The 20,344-nt window shown below is 41.9% G+C and overlaps 1 protein-coding gene across 1 annotated transcript in view; it reads right to left on the bottom strand.

The window, feature by feature from the left end:
• The window catches only part of LOC120424058 (PP2C-like domain-containing protein CG9801), a 36,809-nt gene extending 17,741 nt beyond the window's left edge, over positions 1-19,068 (bottom strand). The window contains exons 1-4 of the mRNA XM_052706973.1: positions 18,336-19,068; positions 18,114-18,276; positions 16,244-16,280; positions 16,071-16,177 (exon numbers count right to left, since the gene is read on the bottom strand). Of these exons, the coding sequence (XP_052562933.1) occupies positions 16,071-16,177; positions 16,244-16,280; positions 18,114-18,276; positions 18,336-19,068 (1,040 nt within the window). The remainder of the gene's footprint in view (positions 1-16,070; positions 16,178-16,243; positions 16,281-18,113; positions 18,277-18,335) is intronic.
• Between the last annotated feature and the right edge of the window lie 1,276 nt (positions 19,069-20,344).

The following is a 20,344-nucleotide window of genomic DNA, read 5'->3' as shown; positions in this document are numbered from 1 at the left end:
CGCGAAATCCGCGCCTGAACAAAATTAGCCAGCAAATCCGCGCCAGATCCGCGCGATACGCGCCATCCGCGCCATCCGCGCGATCCGCGCCGTCCGTAACAACCCTGCAAGTCATTTCTTTAGGGGGTATATCAAAATTGTTTGTAATCAAGTTTGAAATTTCTGGTTTTCAATGCAAGCATTCGCTTTGAGACATCATTTTAGCGCAAAATTAATTATTTTGTCAAAATTGGTCAACATTTTCCCATAGTTTCAGAGGAATTTGATGAAACCTTTTAATACCAAAATAATACCAAAATGTGGCATCCTGACTTAGAAATTTTTCCACAATGTCAAGTCATTTCTTTAGGGGGTATATCAAAATTGTTTGTAATCAAGTTTGAAATTTCTGGTTTTCAATGCAAGCATTCGCTTTGAGACATCATTTTAGCGCAAAATTAATTATTTTGTCAAAATTGGTCAACATTTTCCCATAGTTTCAGAGGAATTTGATAAAACACTTTAATACCAAAATAATACCAAAATGTGCCATCCTGACTTAGAAAATTTTCCACAATTTCAAGTCATTTCTTTAGGGGGTATATCAAAATGTTTAAAATCAAGTTTGAAATTTCCGGTTTTCAATGAAAGCATTCGCTTTGAGACATCATTTTAGCGCAAAATTAATTATTTTGTCAAAATTGGTCAAAATTTACCCATAGTTTCAGAGGAATTTGATAAAACACTGTAATACCAAAAGAATACCAATATGTGGTGTTCGACCATTGACAAATTCTGCGATTTTGCAATATCAACACAATACCTTTAATTGGTATGATAGCACATTTTGCTCTTGCATAATCCTTAAGACAAATTTTAAAGGGTCCAGGAATACCAAAATTTGGTATTGATACCAGAGAAAGGTATTATTACGCATTTCCCTTGTTATTTACCCATGCTCGGGTAAGCATTTGCGGCCTCACCAGCGGGAAGGGTTTTGGGAATTAAACGCGAAGACTCGGAACAGTTTGGAGCGATTTTGGCCGACGAGATGGGACTGGGGAAGACGTTGGCGTTGATCTACACCTTGAAGAATCAGGGACCTTACGGGCAGCCGGTTGTGAAGCGGGTTCTGATCGTGACTCCGAGCAGTTTGGTGGACAACTGGGATCGAGAGATAACAAAGTGGTTGAAGCAGGAACGGATCTTTACGTTCATCGTGGGGCCGAATAGCAAGTTGAAAAAGTACGCGCACCTGTTCGCAACCCAACGAGTTGTCGCATGGGGGGAGAAGGGAGAGGAGGGGCGGTCAATATCGTTTTTTTTTCATCATATCTAACAATACAAAAAAAAACTGATTTCACAAATAAAAAGAAATTAAACCACCGGTGACTTTTCCTTGGTCAGTGCGGACGCGTCCCAGACGAGCTTGGCACCGTCTCCGATGAACATCTGCACCAGCTACTGGCCGGCCAGCTTCAGGTAGGTCGACTTCGGTGGATGAATTCTTAGGTTCTTGAACTTGTCCTTGTGCGTCGTCGGCAGCACGACGGCCTCAATCAATTTCTGGATTTGCCTGTCCAACCCGCCAATGTCCGAATACTACTCGGTCGGCCGGAAGTGTCTCCAGGATGAGGTACGAGTCCTTGTTTACGCCCACCAAATCGCCCGGCTTGAGTTTCTCTGGATCAACCAGGCCAGCACCACCACCGCCCCGTCGTCCTCCGTCTCCTGAGGGTCCACGTCCAGCAGCTCGATCGACTTGTCCTCCTGGGTTACCACCATCTCGATTGCTGGTGCCTTACTGAGTCCAAACACGCACAACAAAACAATGGAAAATCCGGATTTACCACGACGAAGCTGCTGGCCCATGAAATTGCCGGATGATAATAGAGCGCCAGCGAATCGCCCGGCCGGCAAATGTAATAGAGACAGATTGATTTTTTTTTGTTTGTAAACAGTGCTCGCGTTTGCGATGACAGCTGTGAACACTGAAATAAAATTCATAGAGGAATGGTGTATGCACGTAAATATGGATGCACATACGGATTAACTTATGAAATAAATGCAATATATTTGGAGTGACCACCTCGTGGGCCCAAGTCGTATGGTTCGATTAATGTCCCCCCGGTAGAACCTTCCCGAGGGCACTGGCCACTCCGGGTGTGGCCAATCCAGTCAAAATGGCCATTTTCATTACCAGTTTAAAAAACCATGAATTTTGATACCCATATTGGCCCAAGTCGTATGGTTCGATTAATGTCCCCCCGGTAGAACCTTCCCGAGGGCACTGGCCACTCCGGGTGTGGCCAATCCAGTCAAAATGCCCATTTTCATTACCAGTTTCAATAACCATGAATTTTGATACCTATATTGCCCCAAGTCGTATGGTTCGAATAATGTCCCCTCGGTAGAACCTTCCCGAGGGCACTGGCCACTCCGGGTGTGGCCAATCCAGTCAAAATGGCCATTTTCATTATCAGTTTTAAAAACCATGAATTTTGATACCTATATTGCCCCAAGTCGTATGGTTCGATTAATGTCCCCCCGGTAGAACCTTCCCGAGGGCACTGGCCACTCCGGGTGTGGCCAATCCGGTCAAAATGGCCATTTTCATTACCAGTTTCAATAACCATGAATTTTGATACCCATATTGCCCCAAGTCGTATGGTTCGTTTAAGTTCCCCCGGTAGAACCTTCCCGAGGGCACTGGCCACTCCGGGTGTGGCCAATCCAGTCAAAATGCCCATTTCCATTACCAGTTTCAAAAACCATGAATTTTGATACCCATATTGGCCCAAGTCGTATGGTTCGATTAATGTCCCCCCGGTAGAACCTTCCCGAGGGCACTGGCCACTCCGGGTGTGGCCAATCCAGTCAAAAAGGCCATTTTCATTGCCAGTTTAAAAAACCATGAATTTTGATACCCATATTGGCCCAAGTCGTATGGTTCGATTAATGTCCACTCGGTAGAACCACAGACAACAGACGTTTGGGCTCGATTCTTCCCTTGTGTAAATCATTGCTACAGATTTTTTAGTTGTGGCAATCCGTTTGTGGCGCTGCAGTCGCTATGCCCTGACACATTGCCCGCTATCAAAAAATCGCTTTCCGCCTACTGTCATTTTTCATTTTGTTGGTTTTCAACGTTTGTAATCGTTTGTTCTGGATGAAAAGTTGATTTCAGCCGATTTCAGTAAAATCTCTCGCGCTTGCAGCTGCTTGACAAATGTGAGGCAACCAAAGTGGCCAACCTGGTTCCTGAACCGATTTTAGCTCCGACGGATTGCCGATTGGAGTACGGCGTCGTTATACAGGAGGTGTGCAAACGACCGACGTTCCAATCAAGATCCCCTCGGAAAAAACGGTCGCCCGGTGTCAACGCAACGGAAGCTGCCACACTCCCCCCGCACCCGATTTTGATTTTATTTGTGTTCCTTGTCAGCAAAGGGGAAGGGGGGGGGGGTGTGGCGGTGGTGGAATCTGACGTGCCGGGGAGAACATTCAAGATTCAGGCCTTTGGTATGGCGACGAGGGTTCGCCGGAAGTGGCGGCACTTGAAAGTGGGGTGGGTTTCGATGGCGTTGAAGAAGTCTTGGAGGTGAGCGTTGAAATGATCGTGGTAGCTGGTTTGTCGGTTCCGGAGATAATCTTGGCCGTGATAATAGCTCTTGTTCCGGATTGTTTCGTTTCTGGTTCCGGATCTTTTATCCTCCAAGAAACGCTTGCCCATCCTCCCGATTTCCACCGGGTCTCCTCCTCCTTTTCGCTCACCTCTGTTGGTTTTGTTTATAAACACAACCAGCAAGAATTTGACAGCCTCAAGCGCAGCCTTGGTTGCTGTGTTTAAAAAAGCATCAGACTAGACTTTTTTTTCTTATATCGATAATTAAATGAAAAAAAAAAACTTCCATGTGCTCGTAAATCGTGTTAATTAATAATTAAAGTAGATTTACTATAGCATAAAAACATAATCTTTACCTTTTTAATTTTTTTTTCGAAAAATTGAAATAATATATTTTTTAAATATTTCTGGGTGATGCATTTTCAAACACACCTTCTCATAAAACCATCATGGCTGCTTTAGAGAGTGGCAATAGGCTAACAGATGGCGCTAGTAGATTAGCAGGATGCGGCAGCCATGTTTTTACACAAGATTATCAAATTATTTTGTTCTAGCCGCTACGTCTGTTGTCTGTGGTAGAACCTTCCCGAGGGCACTGGCCACTCCGGGTGTGGCCAATATCCTATAAATGTGGTCCCAAGCCCATTGCCCCAAATCATTCTGGTCCGGTGACCGTCCTTACAATCTTCATAATAACAGAATTCCTCCCAATTTAGTGCACAAACTGTGTCTTTCAATGTGTGCGTGTGTGTGTGTGAGCAATAAAATTACCACCGTGGATCCGCTTTTGTCGAAACCTCGTAAGGCACTGAATTTTTCTGAGGCTATCTGTTAGCTTAAATAGTTCGCATGAAATGTGGCAACATGGTGCAAATTTTGCCTCCTCTCCTGTTTACGTGGAACTGTCACGCGAGACCAATCAATCATGTAGGTATTTGGGTGGATTTAGCAAAGTTATTAAGTTAATTTATAGCACTGACCTTCTTACCCCACATGGGTGGCCGTCTTACCCCGCGTATCTCATATCTATACGATTTCAATCATTTTTATAAAATTGCTGAAAAGTATTGAAAATTGGGTTTTAGACCAACTAATTTATGTCATTTCTATAATGGACTAGTAGTAGAACAATATATACGTAATTTGAGATCAAAATAATCTGTTGTGTATATTTTATGAGACTTCTCCCTTAGGGTGGCCGTCTTACCCCCATTTCCCCTATATACATATGAAAGTGTGGAACATCCCCGTTCATTTGTAGGGCGAACTAAAATCTTTGGTTGGGAAAATCAAAGTTATCCTAATTTGAATTTTTTGAACTTTTCTCCTATGAGGAGAAATTTCGTCTACTTCAATTTAGTATTGTTATAAGTCTACATGGACATGATTTATGATTCAGATCATATCATTTCTTATGGGAAATGATGCAAGGAACATTTTTCCTGAATTGCGTGATTGAAAATAAGAGAAAAAAAATATAAAACCTTTATGGAAATTTGGGAGATTTTCTGATAAAATTGCACACCCCTTTCCAAAAATTCGCAATGTTTTTGATATTCAGATCATTATTTTGATGAATTCTTTTTTGAGAAATGTTTCTGAGCAAATTGAGTATATAAATCACTATTGATATCCTTTGACTGTTAGCAAGGTTTACGATACTACATTTAAAAAATTAAAGTACAAAAATTAGAAGGTGACGATTCTGGAGATTTTCAGTTTCCCGAGAATCGAGAGTTGAATTTGGAAATTTCCCGGGAGCCGGGAGTGTTTTTAACTATGCCAATACACTCAACCCCCGGTGGTTGGTCACTTTTTCGTTTGACACTTTTTTAGTTTGTACCCCGTTGGTTGGTGAAAGTCAAACTAAAAAGTGACGAACTGTCACTTTTTACACGGCGCTCACGCACACTTTCAAAACAAACGTTTGGTAGTGTGTGTGAACTCCATGTAAAAGGGGTGTCAAACTAAAAAGTGACCCCGTTCGTTTGACAACAGTTGGTGTCAAACCATCGGGGTTTGAGTGTAGTGCCAATAATGTATTATAACCGATCGGCCTCGTTACCACAACTTGTTCTACAACTCCTATGCATTGGAAAAAGCGCACTTTTTTTTCTGTTGTATAACTTGCCAGAATAAGATGCAAGTTATCACAGTAAGTTGTACAAATGTATTTGACAACACTGTGCTAGCTAACAAGAGATTCAACGAAAAAAAGGGGCGTGGATAACGGCTGTGCTGTCAAATCAAAGCGCACACTGAAAAGGAAAGATTGTTTGAAAACAGTTGTCTAACCGTTACCCAACTTACATGTAAACTTATTAGAATTTCAATCAACGACGAAGCCAATAAGAATAGTATCTCTGGCTATTTTGGTACGCTTGTTTCTGTCCGATTTTTTTAGAAAAAAAATTGAAATTGCATAAAAAAAAAACAATCCTTTCGCGCTATCTGTGATTCTTGTGAAACCCTCTCTTCATGGCGAACTTTTAGATTTTCCTTTTTTGATGAACTTCGTCTTTCCCAAGATTCGATCCGATGACTTCGACGATTTGTTGTTATCTCCACGGCAGGTCCAGGCGCGCTTCCGCATCTCTCCACGGGGCTTCATAGTAAAAAAGCTGGCCTAAACGTCAATACACCCAAAGGAAAAATATATCTCAAAATCTGCAACATTGGATTTGTTGCAGAAAATGTCACATTTTATAACATTTTCTGCAGTAAGCCCGTAGATCATTTTTGCCCGCGTGTAAACATGTCAGCGATCTGCAGTTCTCACCAACACATATAATGCTGGCCCGTCCCCGAGCAACACTCCAAAGAGAAGCATATGTTGGTGCTCTTTCACTCACTTTTCATCAAGCGTCCATGGCGTGGTGGTAGCGTGTCGGATCAATAACCAAGAAGTTGGTGGTTCAATCCTCGTTCTGCTAAGTGTTTTTTTGTGAAATACAACCAAAAAGCCGTCGGTAATGTCGATAATTGTCGGTAACGGGCAAAAATGTCATACCCCGATATCGCAAAAAATGCATGAGGACAGTTTTCATGCAGATTCTGATATACTTTCATGCCGCCATGTATCAAAATCATGCGACTGCCAGTTGGGTGTAAGAAGGCTACTGTCAGCTTTGTTATACAGCAGTGAGCTATACAACTTAACTCTAAAAAAGGCTGTCATTGGGAAATAAGTTATATAAGTTTGTTTCAGGTCAGTTTTTATAACTCCACTATATAACTTTGTTATAACAAACCGTTTTAACTGTCATTTCGATTACCGTAGAACGGAGTAACATTGAAAATCGGTGTGATTTTAATTTGTTGTTTTCTCTATCATGAACTCCGTAAGTTGATATTTTGTGTAGCTTTTACCAACGATATGTTTATAAATAATCGGTCAACAATTAAAATTATTGCAATCATCGAAAAATAAACATTATTGAAACTCTAAATACCTCACGTACAAATTTACACCACCTAACAACACGCAATGTCAAGTTGAATATGTTTGTTGATTATCAGTTATATAACCTATTCTCCGATAACATTTGTGTAACAAAGCGAGAAAACCTAGGTTATTTATAGAATGGTTGCCCACGCCCATTCTTCAGAAGATGCCGTCACATGACAATGTTAGATAAGCAGTGAAACAAACAGTGTAATATTGTTCTTATACAACAAACTGGTTTGGAGGAAAACATTGCAGATGAGGGAACAGCATCTTGGCATATCAGCATTTTGACGTTTAATTACAGCTCATAAAAAGTGTTTTCAACTGAAATCAAGTGATAAATACCTCAAACGGAAGTGAGCAAGCAAGTTTCTATCGAAGGTGTTCCAAAATAAGTTGTTTAAACAGTGTAAATCAGCAAATTGGATGGAGTATGGAGCGAGTGCTAAATCTCACAAATATATGAGAACTTTCCCTATGTTGTGTTTTAAGGTTGGAATAGAGTGAAGTTGACTGTGTTTTAACACTTTTGTGTCACAAAACACGATTGTTACATATGTCAGTTATACAAGCAGTGAAACAAACTGTTATTTCAGTTATGTTCAGAATTTTTCTCGTATGTTTATCAAAAACAATTGTCTAACTATTATTCAACAGTCGACAAGTTATGAGTGCTACTTGGGTGATGTGTTGTGTTGGTTACTGAGAAGTTATAACAATTCAGTAAGTTAACGTAAGTCTGGGTTTCTCCTGACTCTATCCGGTTAGCAGTAATATTTACGTCACCAACTAAAACCTTTTGGACATTTGCATCGACTAGCCAGGACTCCAACTTTTGAAGAAAGACAGTTGTACTATAGGACGGTGGTCGGTAGACGGCATGGATAACGAACGACTCCCCACTGAGCTTCAAACGCAGGTACAGGTGATGAAATCCGTTGTCCTTCTCATTCAGCAACTCCTCGTAGACCAAAGTATCTCTTACGTAGACAGCAAGACCTCCCCCTAGTGAGCCGTTTCAGCACGAAAAAACACCTTTGAATCCATCAAGAGCACAGCATCCGGTAATCCCATCGGTGAGCCATGTTTCCCCCAGTACCAGGACGTCGATTTTTCCCACATACAAAGCCAGAATCTCTCGAATTCGGTCGAACTTTTCTAGATTTCGTACGCTCCTGACGTTGAGTTAAATGAACTTTTTATCAAAAGCTCGAAGACCCACCTTCATGTATACATATCGACTCAGAATCGAAAACTGAACAAATGTCTGTGTGTGTGTGTGTGTGTGTGTGTGTGTGTGTGTGTGTGTGTCAAAAATTGTTGCCAAGTTTTCTCAGCACTGGCTGAACCGATTTTGATCGAACCGGTTGCATTCGACTTGGTTTATGGTCCCATACATCGCTATTGAATGGTTTGAAGTTTCGATAAGTACGGGCTGTTTACTATCCAGATTTCTACCACACTGAAAAAATATTCTGTTTTCAGTTATGAGCAATGTAATTAAGCTTATATCTGTAAGCCCATGCATCCAATTGAAAAGCTGTCAAAGTCAAACATATGGGAAATTGGACGAGCTTTCCGGTAAAAATATTTTCGAGACTGGAAAAACAAGTCTGTCATATAGAAAATGCCAAAAACCACCAAAAAAGCTGTTTTTTCAACATTTGTATTTTTAAAACCGCTGTAACTTCGCAAGGATTGGACTTAGGACAATGGTCAATATGGAGACTTTTATGTAAAATTGTCTGGAGAATCGATTCCCACTGTCGGTTTTTGAAAATTTTTACGTTTAGACCACTTTTCCAAAAAACAGTTTTAGTAAATGATTATTTTTTAGGAGAGACATACCATCCTGCATTTTTCTACACCCAACCGGCGGTCGCATGATTGTGATACATGGCGGCATGAAAGTATATCAGAATCTGCATGAAAACTGTCCTCATGCATTTTTTGCGATATAGGGGTATGACATTTTTGCCCGTTACCGACAATTATCGACATTACCGACGGCAGATTGATTGTATTGCAGAAAAAAAATCTTAACAGAACGAGGATTGAACCATCAACTTCTAGGTTGCTGATCCGACACGCTACCACCGCGCCATGGACGCTTGATGAATGGTGAGGGACAGAGCGCGAACATAATGTTCTCTCTAGAGTGTTGCTCGGGGACGCGCCAGCATTCTATGTGTTGGTGAGAACTGCAGATCGCTGACGTGTTCACACGCTGGCAAAAATGATCTATGGGCTTGCTGCAAAAAATGTTATAAAATATAACATTTTCTGCCTCAAATCCACTGTTGCAGATTTTGAGATATATTTTTCGTTTGGGTGTAGAGTCTTTTTGAAACATCTAAGGCTATTTCCTCAAAAATTTTGAACGAAAAAAATCGTGACTTCATCTTAAAATTTAACTTTTAAACATAAAAATAGAAAAATCCCATAGAAGTGGCGTGTATTTTTCTTTCAGTGTATTTTTTTCAGAAAGCCCGTCCAATTTCCTACAAGTTTGTCTTTGACCACTTTTTGGTACACGCAAAACCGCCAATGCGAATTTTCTGACCATTGGCACAAAATTCTTGAACATTGGATGGTCATAAACGATCATGCGCATTTGATGTTCAAAGCGCGTTGACCATCCGATGTTCAAAATGCTTTTTGGCAATTTGACAGCTCGTTTCAATGTGTGCGTGCCATCGCACGCACATTTTTTGATGTTTCCCCTATTCACCACTGGCGGCGCCACTGTTCGTTGCATCATTCAGATTAGTTCCGCTGTTTGCCAACAGGTGGATTTATTCGATACCCCAGGACGCAAACCAAATATCACCAGAGAATATTTACCAAAACAGACCATTTCTGTTGCCGTTAAACCAAAATTCAAACTAAATCAATTTACCATAAAATCACGATCGAATTAGTTTATTTTTTGGTTTAACAGAACAAATTGCAGGCCAAGGATTGATACCTAAGAGCATGCAATGGCATTGACCTTGTTGCGTGCTCTTCGGTTGACGTCCACGTAAGGAACATCCTCGAAGGAGCGCAACTAACTACATCCGTAGTTCTGTTAGATCATCCGAATTATCTTGATCAGAACAGTATAGCTCTGGTTCCTTGCGAGTGTCCTATTTTCTTACCTCCACGTTGGCTTGGTTTTCATGATGACCTAGCTGGTGGCCTGTGGAAACGGATCGTTAACCTTTGACCACCGCGGGTCAGAGTCGAGACGGCTAAAAGAAAGGGGCGCGACAATGTGGGAAAGGGAAGTAATTTGTGATCGTAGACGGTATTGTTTTGATTCGCAGTATGTTGAGTCAACTGCTGTGGATGTACCTGAACGTCGCAGAACGGGGTTTCTCTCCTTTCCATTTCCAGCTACCATCTATCTCCTGTTTTTATTTTGCTCTACTGATTCGTACTTCTTCACTAATTCTTCTGTTTACCATTTTGGTTTTGATTTATTAACTCTTGATTCTCGTATCTCTCAATGCTTGCACTCTTTTTTTTCTCCAAATAATGCTGCTTTAACAAACTGTGTGTTTTCTTTAAAATAAACCTTCCCCTAATGTACTAGTAATACCAAGTCTATTTATCATTTGCCTATTCTTTGTTGATTTACTTCTTTATTTATTTATTTGATTAATTTTTTATCTAGTCCATCATAACAATAATCTAAGCTTGTTTGTTACCTCTATTTATTAACTATTGCCTATTTCTAGATCTACCACATCAAGCTTATACTATTGTTTTCAACCTTCACCCTTTTCTTCTAACAAGTGAGGTTCAAGCCCTTACTCAATTTATAGAATGATTGAAGGATTAACGCAAATATTACTATTGTACTTTTGGTAAACTTTTGAATAACATGCTTAGGTTCAAAACATTGTAACAAAACACCGCGACAGAAGAAATAGCAACAGATAAACGCGACTCAACACTAGGAAAGGAGAAGGAGAAAACAATACACAGTAAATAACAATTAGTTTTTGAATTCAAACTAAACATAAAACAGTTTTTGCTTTAATGAACGTTGATAGGCACACTATTAATCGTTAGGCGCTTACACTTACATCAAACCCTACGTAATGTACCACCCCCGGCCGAGTTAAAATGCGTAACCGGAAAAGAAGGTGTGCATGCCTGGCACGAACACTCAAAGCGTGTTCTAGCGTGCTGCTCGTACTGACTCAGAGCAAGGGTGAGATGTAGGTGTAAGGGCAGTGCGTGTTCGTCGGGAACCTGGTGCATAAGATCGGTCAAGGCCCGTTCTTACACTGAAAATTGCGAATTGCGAATTGCGATTTTTTGGTTTAACAGAACAAATTGGCGGTTTCGATAAATATTTCTCCCAAGAGAGAAAATAAGTTATCGAAAAACACACAGCACCTTTTTTTTATTCGTTATAAATTAATACAACAATTTCTTTTGATTTTATAAAAAGTTACTCAACCTTTTAAAGTGTTTCTCAGTTGTTTGGTCATCCCTACGACACCACGAGTCACGAGCCTGTTGGCGGCAGTTTCAGATCACGCAGGATCAGAATCAGGATCGAGGACCCTAGCTTCGGTATTCGGGGAACCGGCGACGACTTGAACTTCCTGAGGGCGCTGGGGTTTGCCTCGACGGACCAGCAACACACACGCACGCCCACACGCTATTTCATGTGCTCGTAGTTCGTCTGGGCCAATCGTCGTAAGCATGCTTTTAGCCAAACCCGGACCCCAGCATGGATCCGTCCGGCTAGGTTCGTGATCGTAGCTGTTGAAGGTGCGACAATGCATACCGCGCTCGGGAAGGTTTGCATGAGCGGTGATCCGACGGCTGTGCCGCAATCGTTAGTTGGAGCGCAGCGATGATCGTTGCCGGCCAGGACGGCGAATTCTGAATAGGCTTCTAGAGCGACGCCTCGGTGAAGGACTGCGAAAGCGGTGATAGATCGGCTGCGAACTGGACTTGCATTCACTCGGCGGAAGTGAGGAGACTGTCGACGGCAAAAGGGCTTCGACGTCGGTAAAACGAACTTGCTCGATACGAATCAGGTCCAGTCGTCGCGAGTAGAAATGTTCGGCTCCGAGTTCATGCTGAAAATCAGTAATGTCATTAAAGTTTAATCGGGGAAAATACATGCAATCTTACCAAGAATATGCCCCGGGGATGCAGCTCGTGATCGTGAACACCTCAAGATCGAATCTAGTTTCCGCACAGCACGCAGTGGTATAGCTAGGCTCGCCTCAATCTGGTGCATTCAACTCCATCAAGTACTCCAAACCCACCTTCGGCCCCTCCTTGAAACGGTCGATGGTGATCTGCAACTCGGTTTAATTTCGTTCTCCTAAGTCCGGATTCCGACGGAAGGAATCCGGCCGGTCCCGTTTGCGATCGGCTGTTAAAGTTACGTCGTCGCGATCCGCGCTCGGAACGAGGGGTTGCGCGAGCGGTGATCCCGACAGCTGAGCGGATTTGCCGCACGGAGGATTGAGACTTGATGTTCATCCGGTCGTGGAGGGTCAACTGCTTGGGCGAATCAGCTTCACTAGGGACTGGCAGGAGTTACCTTCGTCGCGATTTAAGGGAAAACGGAGCGCTCGTCAAAGTGCATTTCGAACAGCACCTCTTGCAGGTCCTTGACCTTGTTGCTGTTGTAATCGCACACTTTGTGCAAGTCTGGCGACACCTGGCCGGGGCAATCCCCGATCGCTTCGCACATTAGAATGACGCTCGCGGCCTTGGTGTCGTTCAGCACCTCCGCACCAACTCGTAGCTCGGGTTGCCTTTCATGGCGCAACATGGCGACTGATTTTGTTATCCATGCAGGTGGAACAGGTTCGCCGGCGCAAAATGCAATTGGCCTGTTGATAAAAAGAAGTTATTTTTCAAATTACACTCATTAAACTTGGACACATACACTTGTTCGTCAGAGCGGTAATCTTCCGGGACGTGTTTTCATCGGTTCTGTTGCTTCAGGCCGGTAATGTGCGTCAACAACTCTTCCGACAGGTTGACCATCATACCCAAGTGTACGTGAAGTGGTCATCCGTGCAACCCGCAGCTTAAAAATGCACCCCGCCGGCTGCGGAAATAGAACATCAAAAGCAATTTTGCTTCAAAACATTATTTTTTCACTTGCACAGTTGAGTTGAGACAACAATTTTCACAAACTTCACTTCAAAATACCACACTTTTACTGGTTCGTTCCTGTACTCCAGAATAATGTGGACAAATGACCTACCCGGAACCTGCTTGACAGTTCCGCTCAGATTATAAATCTTCTTCACGCGTACCTTTCGTTTGACAGCAAGCACTTTAAACACTTACTTACTCTGTGCTTTAAATCTCACAACTTGGCACACGGCAAATCCATACACATGGAGAACAGGAACCACTTTTGGCTTAGCTGAGCTACGATAGTTCCGGTGATCCCGCGGAACTCCTTAAATCCCGACCGACCGATGCGAGTAGGAAAAATAACAACGAGAAAAATGTGAAACGTCAAGCTGGTTCAACAAGAAGAGTCGGCTATTTTAAAAAGGATGAAGAAGAGTTTTTTCGCTTGGCAGTGGCGGAACGCAAAAATAACGCATACTAAGACAAAAAGTATATCGTATGATCGAGAGCGTGGCTGTGTTCGTGATTTTTTAAACGCTTTGAACATCTGATGTTCGGAGATTTGAACATCGAATAGGTTAAGGCGAGTGAGCATCCAATGGTCACCGGAATATCTTTGCGTGTACGAAGCAACGCCTTCGAGATACAGTCATTTTTAAATTACAGAATACAAAAATATCTAAATAACTTACGCCCTTCTCAAATGTCATTTTAGAGTACAATTGCCTCCATATACACAAAAATGACTTATATAGGCCTAGGATAACATGTCTACAAAGTTTCATTGAAATCGGAGAGGGTCGGGTACAAAAGTACCAGAAAAATTCCTGATTTGAGCTGGAATTGCTCCTAAGTCAAACTTGAACGTTTTTTCAATATTTTCAAAAATGCTTGATGAAAGTTTTGCCGATATTTACTAGTTCCGCTCACATTGAAACGTGTGAAATTGTTTTAATTATAAAATTTTAACAAATTATTTGTATCTTAAAGTAGGGATCAAAATATTGATCAAATATTGATAATTTTTTTTTATTAACAAAAATTAAAAAAGATTAGCGTATAAAAGTTTAAAATAAACCTTAATAGCATAGGGGGATGGCGTCGCTATTTTTAGACCACATTTTCCACTTTTGCTCATCGAAACCGACTACTTTATCGACTTCATTTTGCTGGGCGAGATAGGACGCCGTCTATTTTTAGACGATGACTCAGCACTTTTACACTCTTGCGCTTAAAAAAACCAGGTGGCAGCACGATGTAACGCCACGTCCCTATAGCATAGCATTGGTGTCTACCCGTAGCTGTTAGAGAGCCTGGAGTTTATGAGAGAACGGCCATCTCAAAACAAAAGTATCAATCGAAGCACGAGAACTGTCAAACGGATGTACCAATCCAGCAGAAAAAAAAATCAGTTGGCGTTCAATCGATGGGAAGTATTGTAATTAGGGTGATTTATATTTAATTCGAAAATGTGCAAAACACAAATTGAAAACAAAACAATTTAAATTTTCTTTTTCAATTTTAATTTTGATTTGATTCGTAAACTCATTATGTCGTTGCGTGTTAATGCCGCTCAAAAATGGTCAGTTTCGGGCGCTAATAACTTCGTGGAATTTTTTTTTTTGAAATTTTTGCAAACGCAGCATCTTATTTTAGATTTACACCAACCATAAACTATGTTTAAACTCAGTTTGTTTTGGTTCAATTGACTGATCAAAATAGAATCTGAAAAGAGTCACGCAGGTGCTTTGACAATTGCAGTGCTGCAAGCTATTTTGACTGATGTGCATGTAGTGGTGCCAGTTTCAGTATTTAAAGATGTCCGTTCTCTAATAAGCTCCAGGCTCTCTAGTAGCTGCTACTTCGTTGTTGCAATTTCAAAGGTAAAGTTTAAAATCTTGACTTTTTTTTGATAAGGTCCTATAAACAAATGTAAACATTGAGTGTATCCCTTTCACACCTTATGTCAAAGTCCATCGGAGTAAGCGGGATACACTCAATGTTTACTTTTGTTTATAGGACCTTATCAAAAAAAAGTCAAGAAATAAACCTTAATTTTGAAAAAGTATAAAATCACTTTACAAGTGGTCAACGTGCCATTTTACATGATCATTCAAAATGGGACCGCGGGCCACAAAATATCACCTCGCGGGCCATACTTTGGTCACCCCTGCCCTATACAGAGTGAATCATATAAATAAGTCTAAAGGTCCTTTTATCTGAATACAGAGTCGATCCGCTCATTCGAATTGAACTGCGAACACTCGAACTCCTCTGGATTCGAGCCGCCCCTCTCAATTTAAAATAATACTCAAAAATTTTCTCCGTTTTCAAAAAACTCCGCGTTTTCCGTGCCGCGCACTTGTGTTCGTTTTCTACCACACTACACTACTGCCGTACACCACGATCAACGTGGTCGAGGGACGACGACGACGACGTTCTTTCAAAGGCGGGCGCCTGTGTATTGTTTTTTTCCTTCTGCTGTTGGCTGTGGCCCGTGGCCGATCACAAATTCGCGCACTAATTGCACCCAAATTAACCTCCGGCGAGCACGGATTTCACCGACGTCTGGATCACTCCAGCACGCAGGCACACCAATGAATGACCCCAAAAGCTAAAATCGAAAATTTACGAACAATGGAGTCCAAATGTAAACACTGGTTTGAGTGGTACGTTCGAATCAGCGAGGATTCGAATTAGCGGACTTTCGAAGTAGCGAAATTCATATTAATGATTCCGCTCTGTAATTCTAAACCATTGAAAAAAAGAAATAAATAGTAGGTACGCGGATAAAATGTAGAAAAACACAATCACAGCAGCATAGTAATGTTTTGAGAACTGTTATTTTATTTTATTCGGATTATAAATGAATGATCATTGCGATAAGAGATATGGCAGATCTTAACTTACCCATCCAAATATTTTGTTAAAAATGATCCATTAGAAGCTTTACTTTCACAAACTCCTCGATTTTCTCGGTCAGCTATAAAACTCAGTTGTCTGAAATATGTTGTTACCTGAATAATGAAAACAGAAACAAAACTGTTATATTATTTAATTCATCAGCGGGAATGAAAATGTACCAACAAAATCGGTATCTTGATAGCTTTTTCACTTTGTCTGTCGTGTTATGGTGGTTGTGGAGTCAGTTGAGGCAAGAGGCCCCAGGTATTTCCGAACAGTTAACTGCAAGTCCAGATATTTTACCAAAAGTCAAGCCGAACACTTTTCATCGACGGCGCAGGAATATTAAGTCTTTTCTGCCTAGTAAATGGAATTGAAACGGGTTTTGTTAGGGTTACTGGATAGTAGGATGACAAAAAAATATCGGATATTGGATCGGGATAACTTCTGCCCGATTCCTTAGACAATTCCTGTGCCAATTTTGAGCTAAATTGATTAAGGTTTGAGGGTCGCTAAATCGTTAAAGCTGATGAAAAAATCAAACGAGTTCTTCAAATCGCTTATAACTCGTTAGGGTTACAAGAAAAAAAGTGTGCGAAAAATCATGATTTTCGATTCATGAATTCGTGAATAATTTTATTCATGATTTCGTGATACCCAGAGTCATCATCATAAGAAAATCTTTGAACGCCCATCAAGAGAAAAAAAAATCCGAAAGGAACTTGGCTCTCCTCTCTCGCGCACGAAAGATTGGTAAAAGGAAGCTAAAAAAAATCATCATCTTGATAGACAAATCCAGCGAAAGCTCAACGCTGCTTTTTGATGGTGAGAGATTTGACAGCTCCCATACTAAATGTCTCGATTTTCATACTTTTTGTTAATTTTCTTCTAAAATAAAACACTTAACATATGAAAACTATATATTTTTGGTGCCCAAAATTCTTGCTGAATCGAATGGTGTACTTATCTCAATTGCAAATTTTTCGAACAGTTTTTATTTTAATAATATTCTAGACACATTTTGTGCACCTAATCAATCAATACTTTTATCATAAATAATCATTTTATTGCTTAAAAATTTAGTTTTCCTGAGCTCCCATATTCAAATACATGGAAGCTGTCATTTCTAACACCATTGGCCACCTAGCGGCCATTTCAAACTGGATAAGTCTATTATTCGGCGGAACAACTATTTTACTACTACACACGTCGGAAAATGACCTGTAACTGTTTGTAGATGGGCAATGTCTGTAAACCAAACGATATAATTAATTATAAGTGGTGCTAACAAGGAAATACAAAAAAAAATCATCAACAGTTTGATTTTCTGCGAGAAGTTCGGGAGCGATTTACTTTCGCGTGTTTCGCTTCCTCTCTCATTCGCGGGTGAAAAGTTCGCAAGCCAAACATTTTTTTTTTTGCGATTATTCCGTCCCTGATGATACTTACTTTACTTTATCAGCAACAGGTCTATCGACCCAACGCTGAACTAATCGAAGATTTCCAGGATGCTCGATCTCCAGTCGCCCACAATTTTGGCCGCTCTTGCATCTTCGTCGACTGCACACAGCCAACGCGTACGAGGCCTTCCACGATGCCGACGACCCCGTCCAGGTTCGCTGCTGAATATCGTTTTAGCTGCCCGCTCGTCCGACATTCTGGCTACATGTCCAGCCCACTTTAGCCTGTCGTGCTTGATGACTTTTACGATATCACCATGTTTGTAGTCTTGGTACAGCTCGAAGTTCATTCGCCTGCGCCACCGGTCTCCTACTTGCTTGCCGCCAAAGATAGAACGCAGGATTCTCCGCTCGAAGACCCCAAGTGCTCTCTGGTCAGCCTCCTTTAGTTTCCACGACTCGTGACCGTAAAGAGCTACAGGGAGTATCAAGGTCCTGCACAGCGTGATTTTCGTAGGCGTCCTTAGGCTGCGGGACCTTAGCTGGCTACGAAGACCGTAAAAGGCCCTGTTTGCAGCACTAATCCGCCGTTTCACTTCGCAACTCACATCGTTGTCTCACGTCACAAGTGTACCAAGTATGTACAAACTCATCCACCACCTCATATCTTTCTCCATCTATTTCCACCTCCGAAACACCATCACCTTCACTGCCACGCGCTTTGTCAGCAACCAGATACTTGGTCTTGGCAGTGTTGATGGTCAGTCCGATCTTCGCAGCTTCCCGCTTGAAAGGGACGAACGCCTCCTCCACTGAACGACGGTCGATACCAATGATGTCGATGTCGTCAGCGTATCCAAGCAGCATGTACGATTTAGTGATGAGTGTTCCATTTCTATGCACGACTGCCCTTCGAGCAGCACTATGATGAACAGTAAGTTCGAGAGAGCATCGCCCTGCTTCAATCCATCCAACGTAACGAAAGCTGCAGATGTCTCGTTAGCTATTCGCACGCTTGATTTTGCTCCGTCGAGCGTTGCACGAATCAGTCTTATTAGCTTCGCCGGAAAGCCGTGTTCTAGTATAATTTTCCAAAGTTCGTTTCTTTTGGCTGAATCGTACGCCGCTTTGAAATCGATGAACAAATGGTGTGTTTGCAGGTTGTACTCCCGGAACTTGTCGAGGATTTGTCGCAGAGTGAACATCTGGTCCGTCGTTGACCGACCCGCTCGAAAACCGCACTGGTATTCGCCGACAAAGGTCTCGGTCAACGGTCTCAGCTTGCTCCACAGGATTCGGGATAGTACTTTGTAGGCTGAGTTGAGGATTGTGATGCCTCGAAAGTTGGCACAATCGAGTTTTTGCCCTTTCTTGTAGATTGGGGTGTGAGCCCGTCTAACCAGTCGGTCGGAAGCTGTTCTTCGCACCAAATTCGCTGGACGATTTGGTGCAGAATCTCGATCATCCGCGCTCTCGTGCTTGAAAAGTTCGGCCGGAAGTCCGTCCGTTCCCGCGGATTTCGCGTTCTTGAGCTCCTTTACGGCTTTTTCCACGTCCTCCAACGTAGGCGGGTCCACAGCTATTCCATCGTCCTCAACGTTCATCCTGTCCTCGACGACTCCCTCTCGCATCTCACCGTTCAACAGCTGTTGAAAGTGCTCCTTCTAGCTGGCCGCTACCGCTGTCTTATCTGTCAACAGGTTACCTTCCCTGTCGTTGCACATAACAGCGGAAGGCGTCGCTTTCTTTCTTACACCGTTAACAGTTGCATAAAAATACTAGTAACCATTGGAGAGATCGGGTAACTAACCCCGGTGGGAACTTTGGTAGTATTCTGACAGGGTAAGGGGGGTTCCATCCTCTTCGGAGGGTGTAGCTGTACCGTTAGGCTTCGAGACAAAAGCCCCCGTTACGGTGTCGAGAGAAAACCGCAGCTGGGTCCCGGAAGCTGCAAGGTGGCAGCCCCACCCCGAGACTACGGACCCGAATGACTCTTGAGTTAAGTGGTCCTTAAACGCAAATAAATAAATAAAAAAAACCCCGAGACTAGGTATTCGCAGCCCTGGTTAGGCGGCATACCGAAGCAAATCACCAACTCAGAAAAACGAAAGAAAGGTTCATCGTGCTCCGATCTGCTGACACTCATTTGGACCATCACTTTTGCCATTTTTCAAGAAGTCACTCAACCTATTCTGTAACCCTTTGAGTGCTTTTGTGGTGTGCATATATTGAAGGAGGACCTTTTTTTACACTATTTATTTTGAGTGTCTTGATTATTTATTTACACCATTCATATATTTTTATTTATTTATTTATTTATTTATTTATTTATTTATTTGTCTGTAACTTGCTATTTTATTTTGTGTTGCTCCTTTTGGAAATGGACGATGATATTGTTTGTCTTGATTGTCATAAGGAAGAGACCGATCCCAATTTATTAGCTACATGTCAGTATTGTTTCAACTGTGCTCATTACAAATGTCGTGGCTTGAGAGGAAACGCAAGAAGTCGGGCGAAATTAAAGTTTTTCTGCTCAGACAAATGTAGTATGTTATACGAGCGTGTTATGAACATTCAGCGAGATCATACTGCTTTAGTTAAGGACATTAGTTCCCAGCTAAGCAGTCAACTTAACAATATTGTCGAAAATGTAGTGTCTGATCAGTTACATCAGGTTAGGAAAGACATGCGACTGGAGTTAAAAACGGTCACTAGCGCAGTCGAACATTCTCAGAACTTTCTGTCCTCGAAATTCGATTCTATCGCGTCAGATTTCAAAGACTTAAAGTCTGAGAATGATCAACTCAAACATGAAATGGAGTCTTTAAAACGCTCTCATTGTTCTCTGAGTGAAGTTGTTCATACGCTGGAGTCCAATGT

The sequence above is a fragment of the Culex pipiens genome, chromosome 2, assembly GCF_016801865.2.
Source record: "Culex pipiens pallens isolate TS chromosome 2, TS_CPP_V2, whole genome shotgun sequence".
NCBI lineage: Eukaryota > Metazoa > Arthropoda > Insecta > Diptera > Culicidae > Culex > Culex pipiens.
The sequence above is the reverse complement of the archived record's forward strand: the minus strand, read 5'-3'. Positions and strand labels throughout refer to the sequence as shown.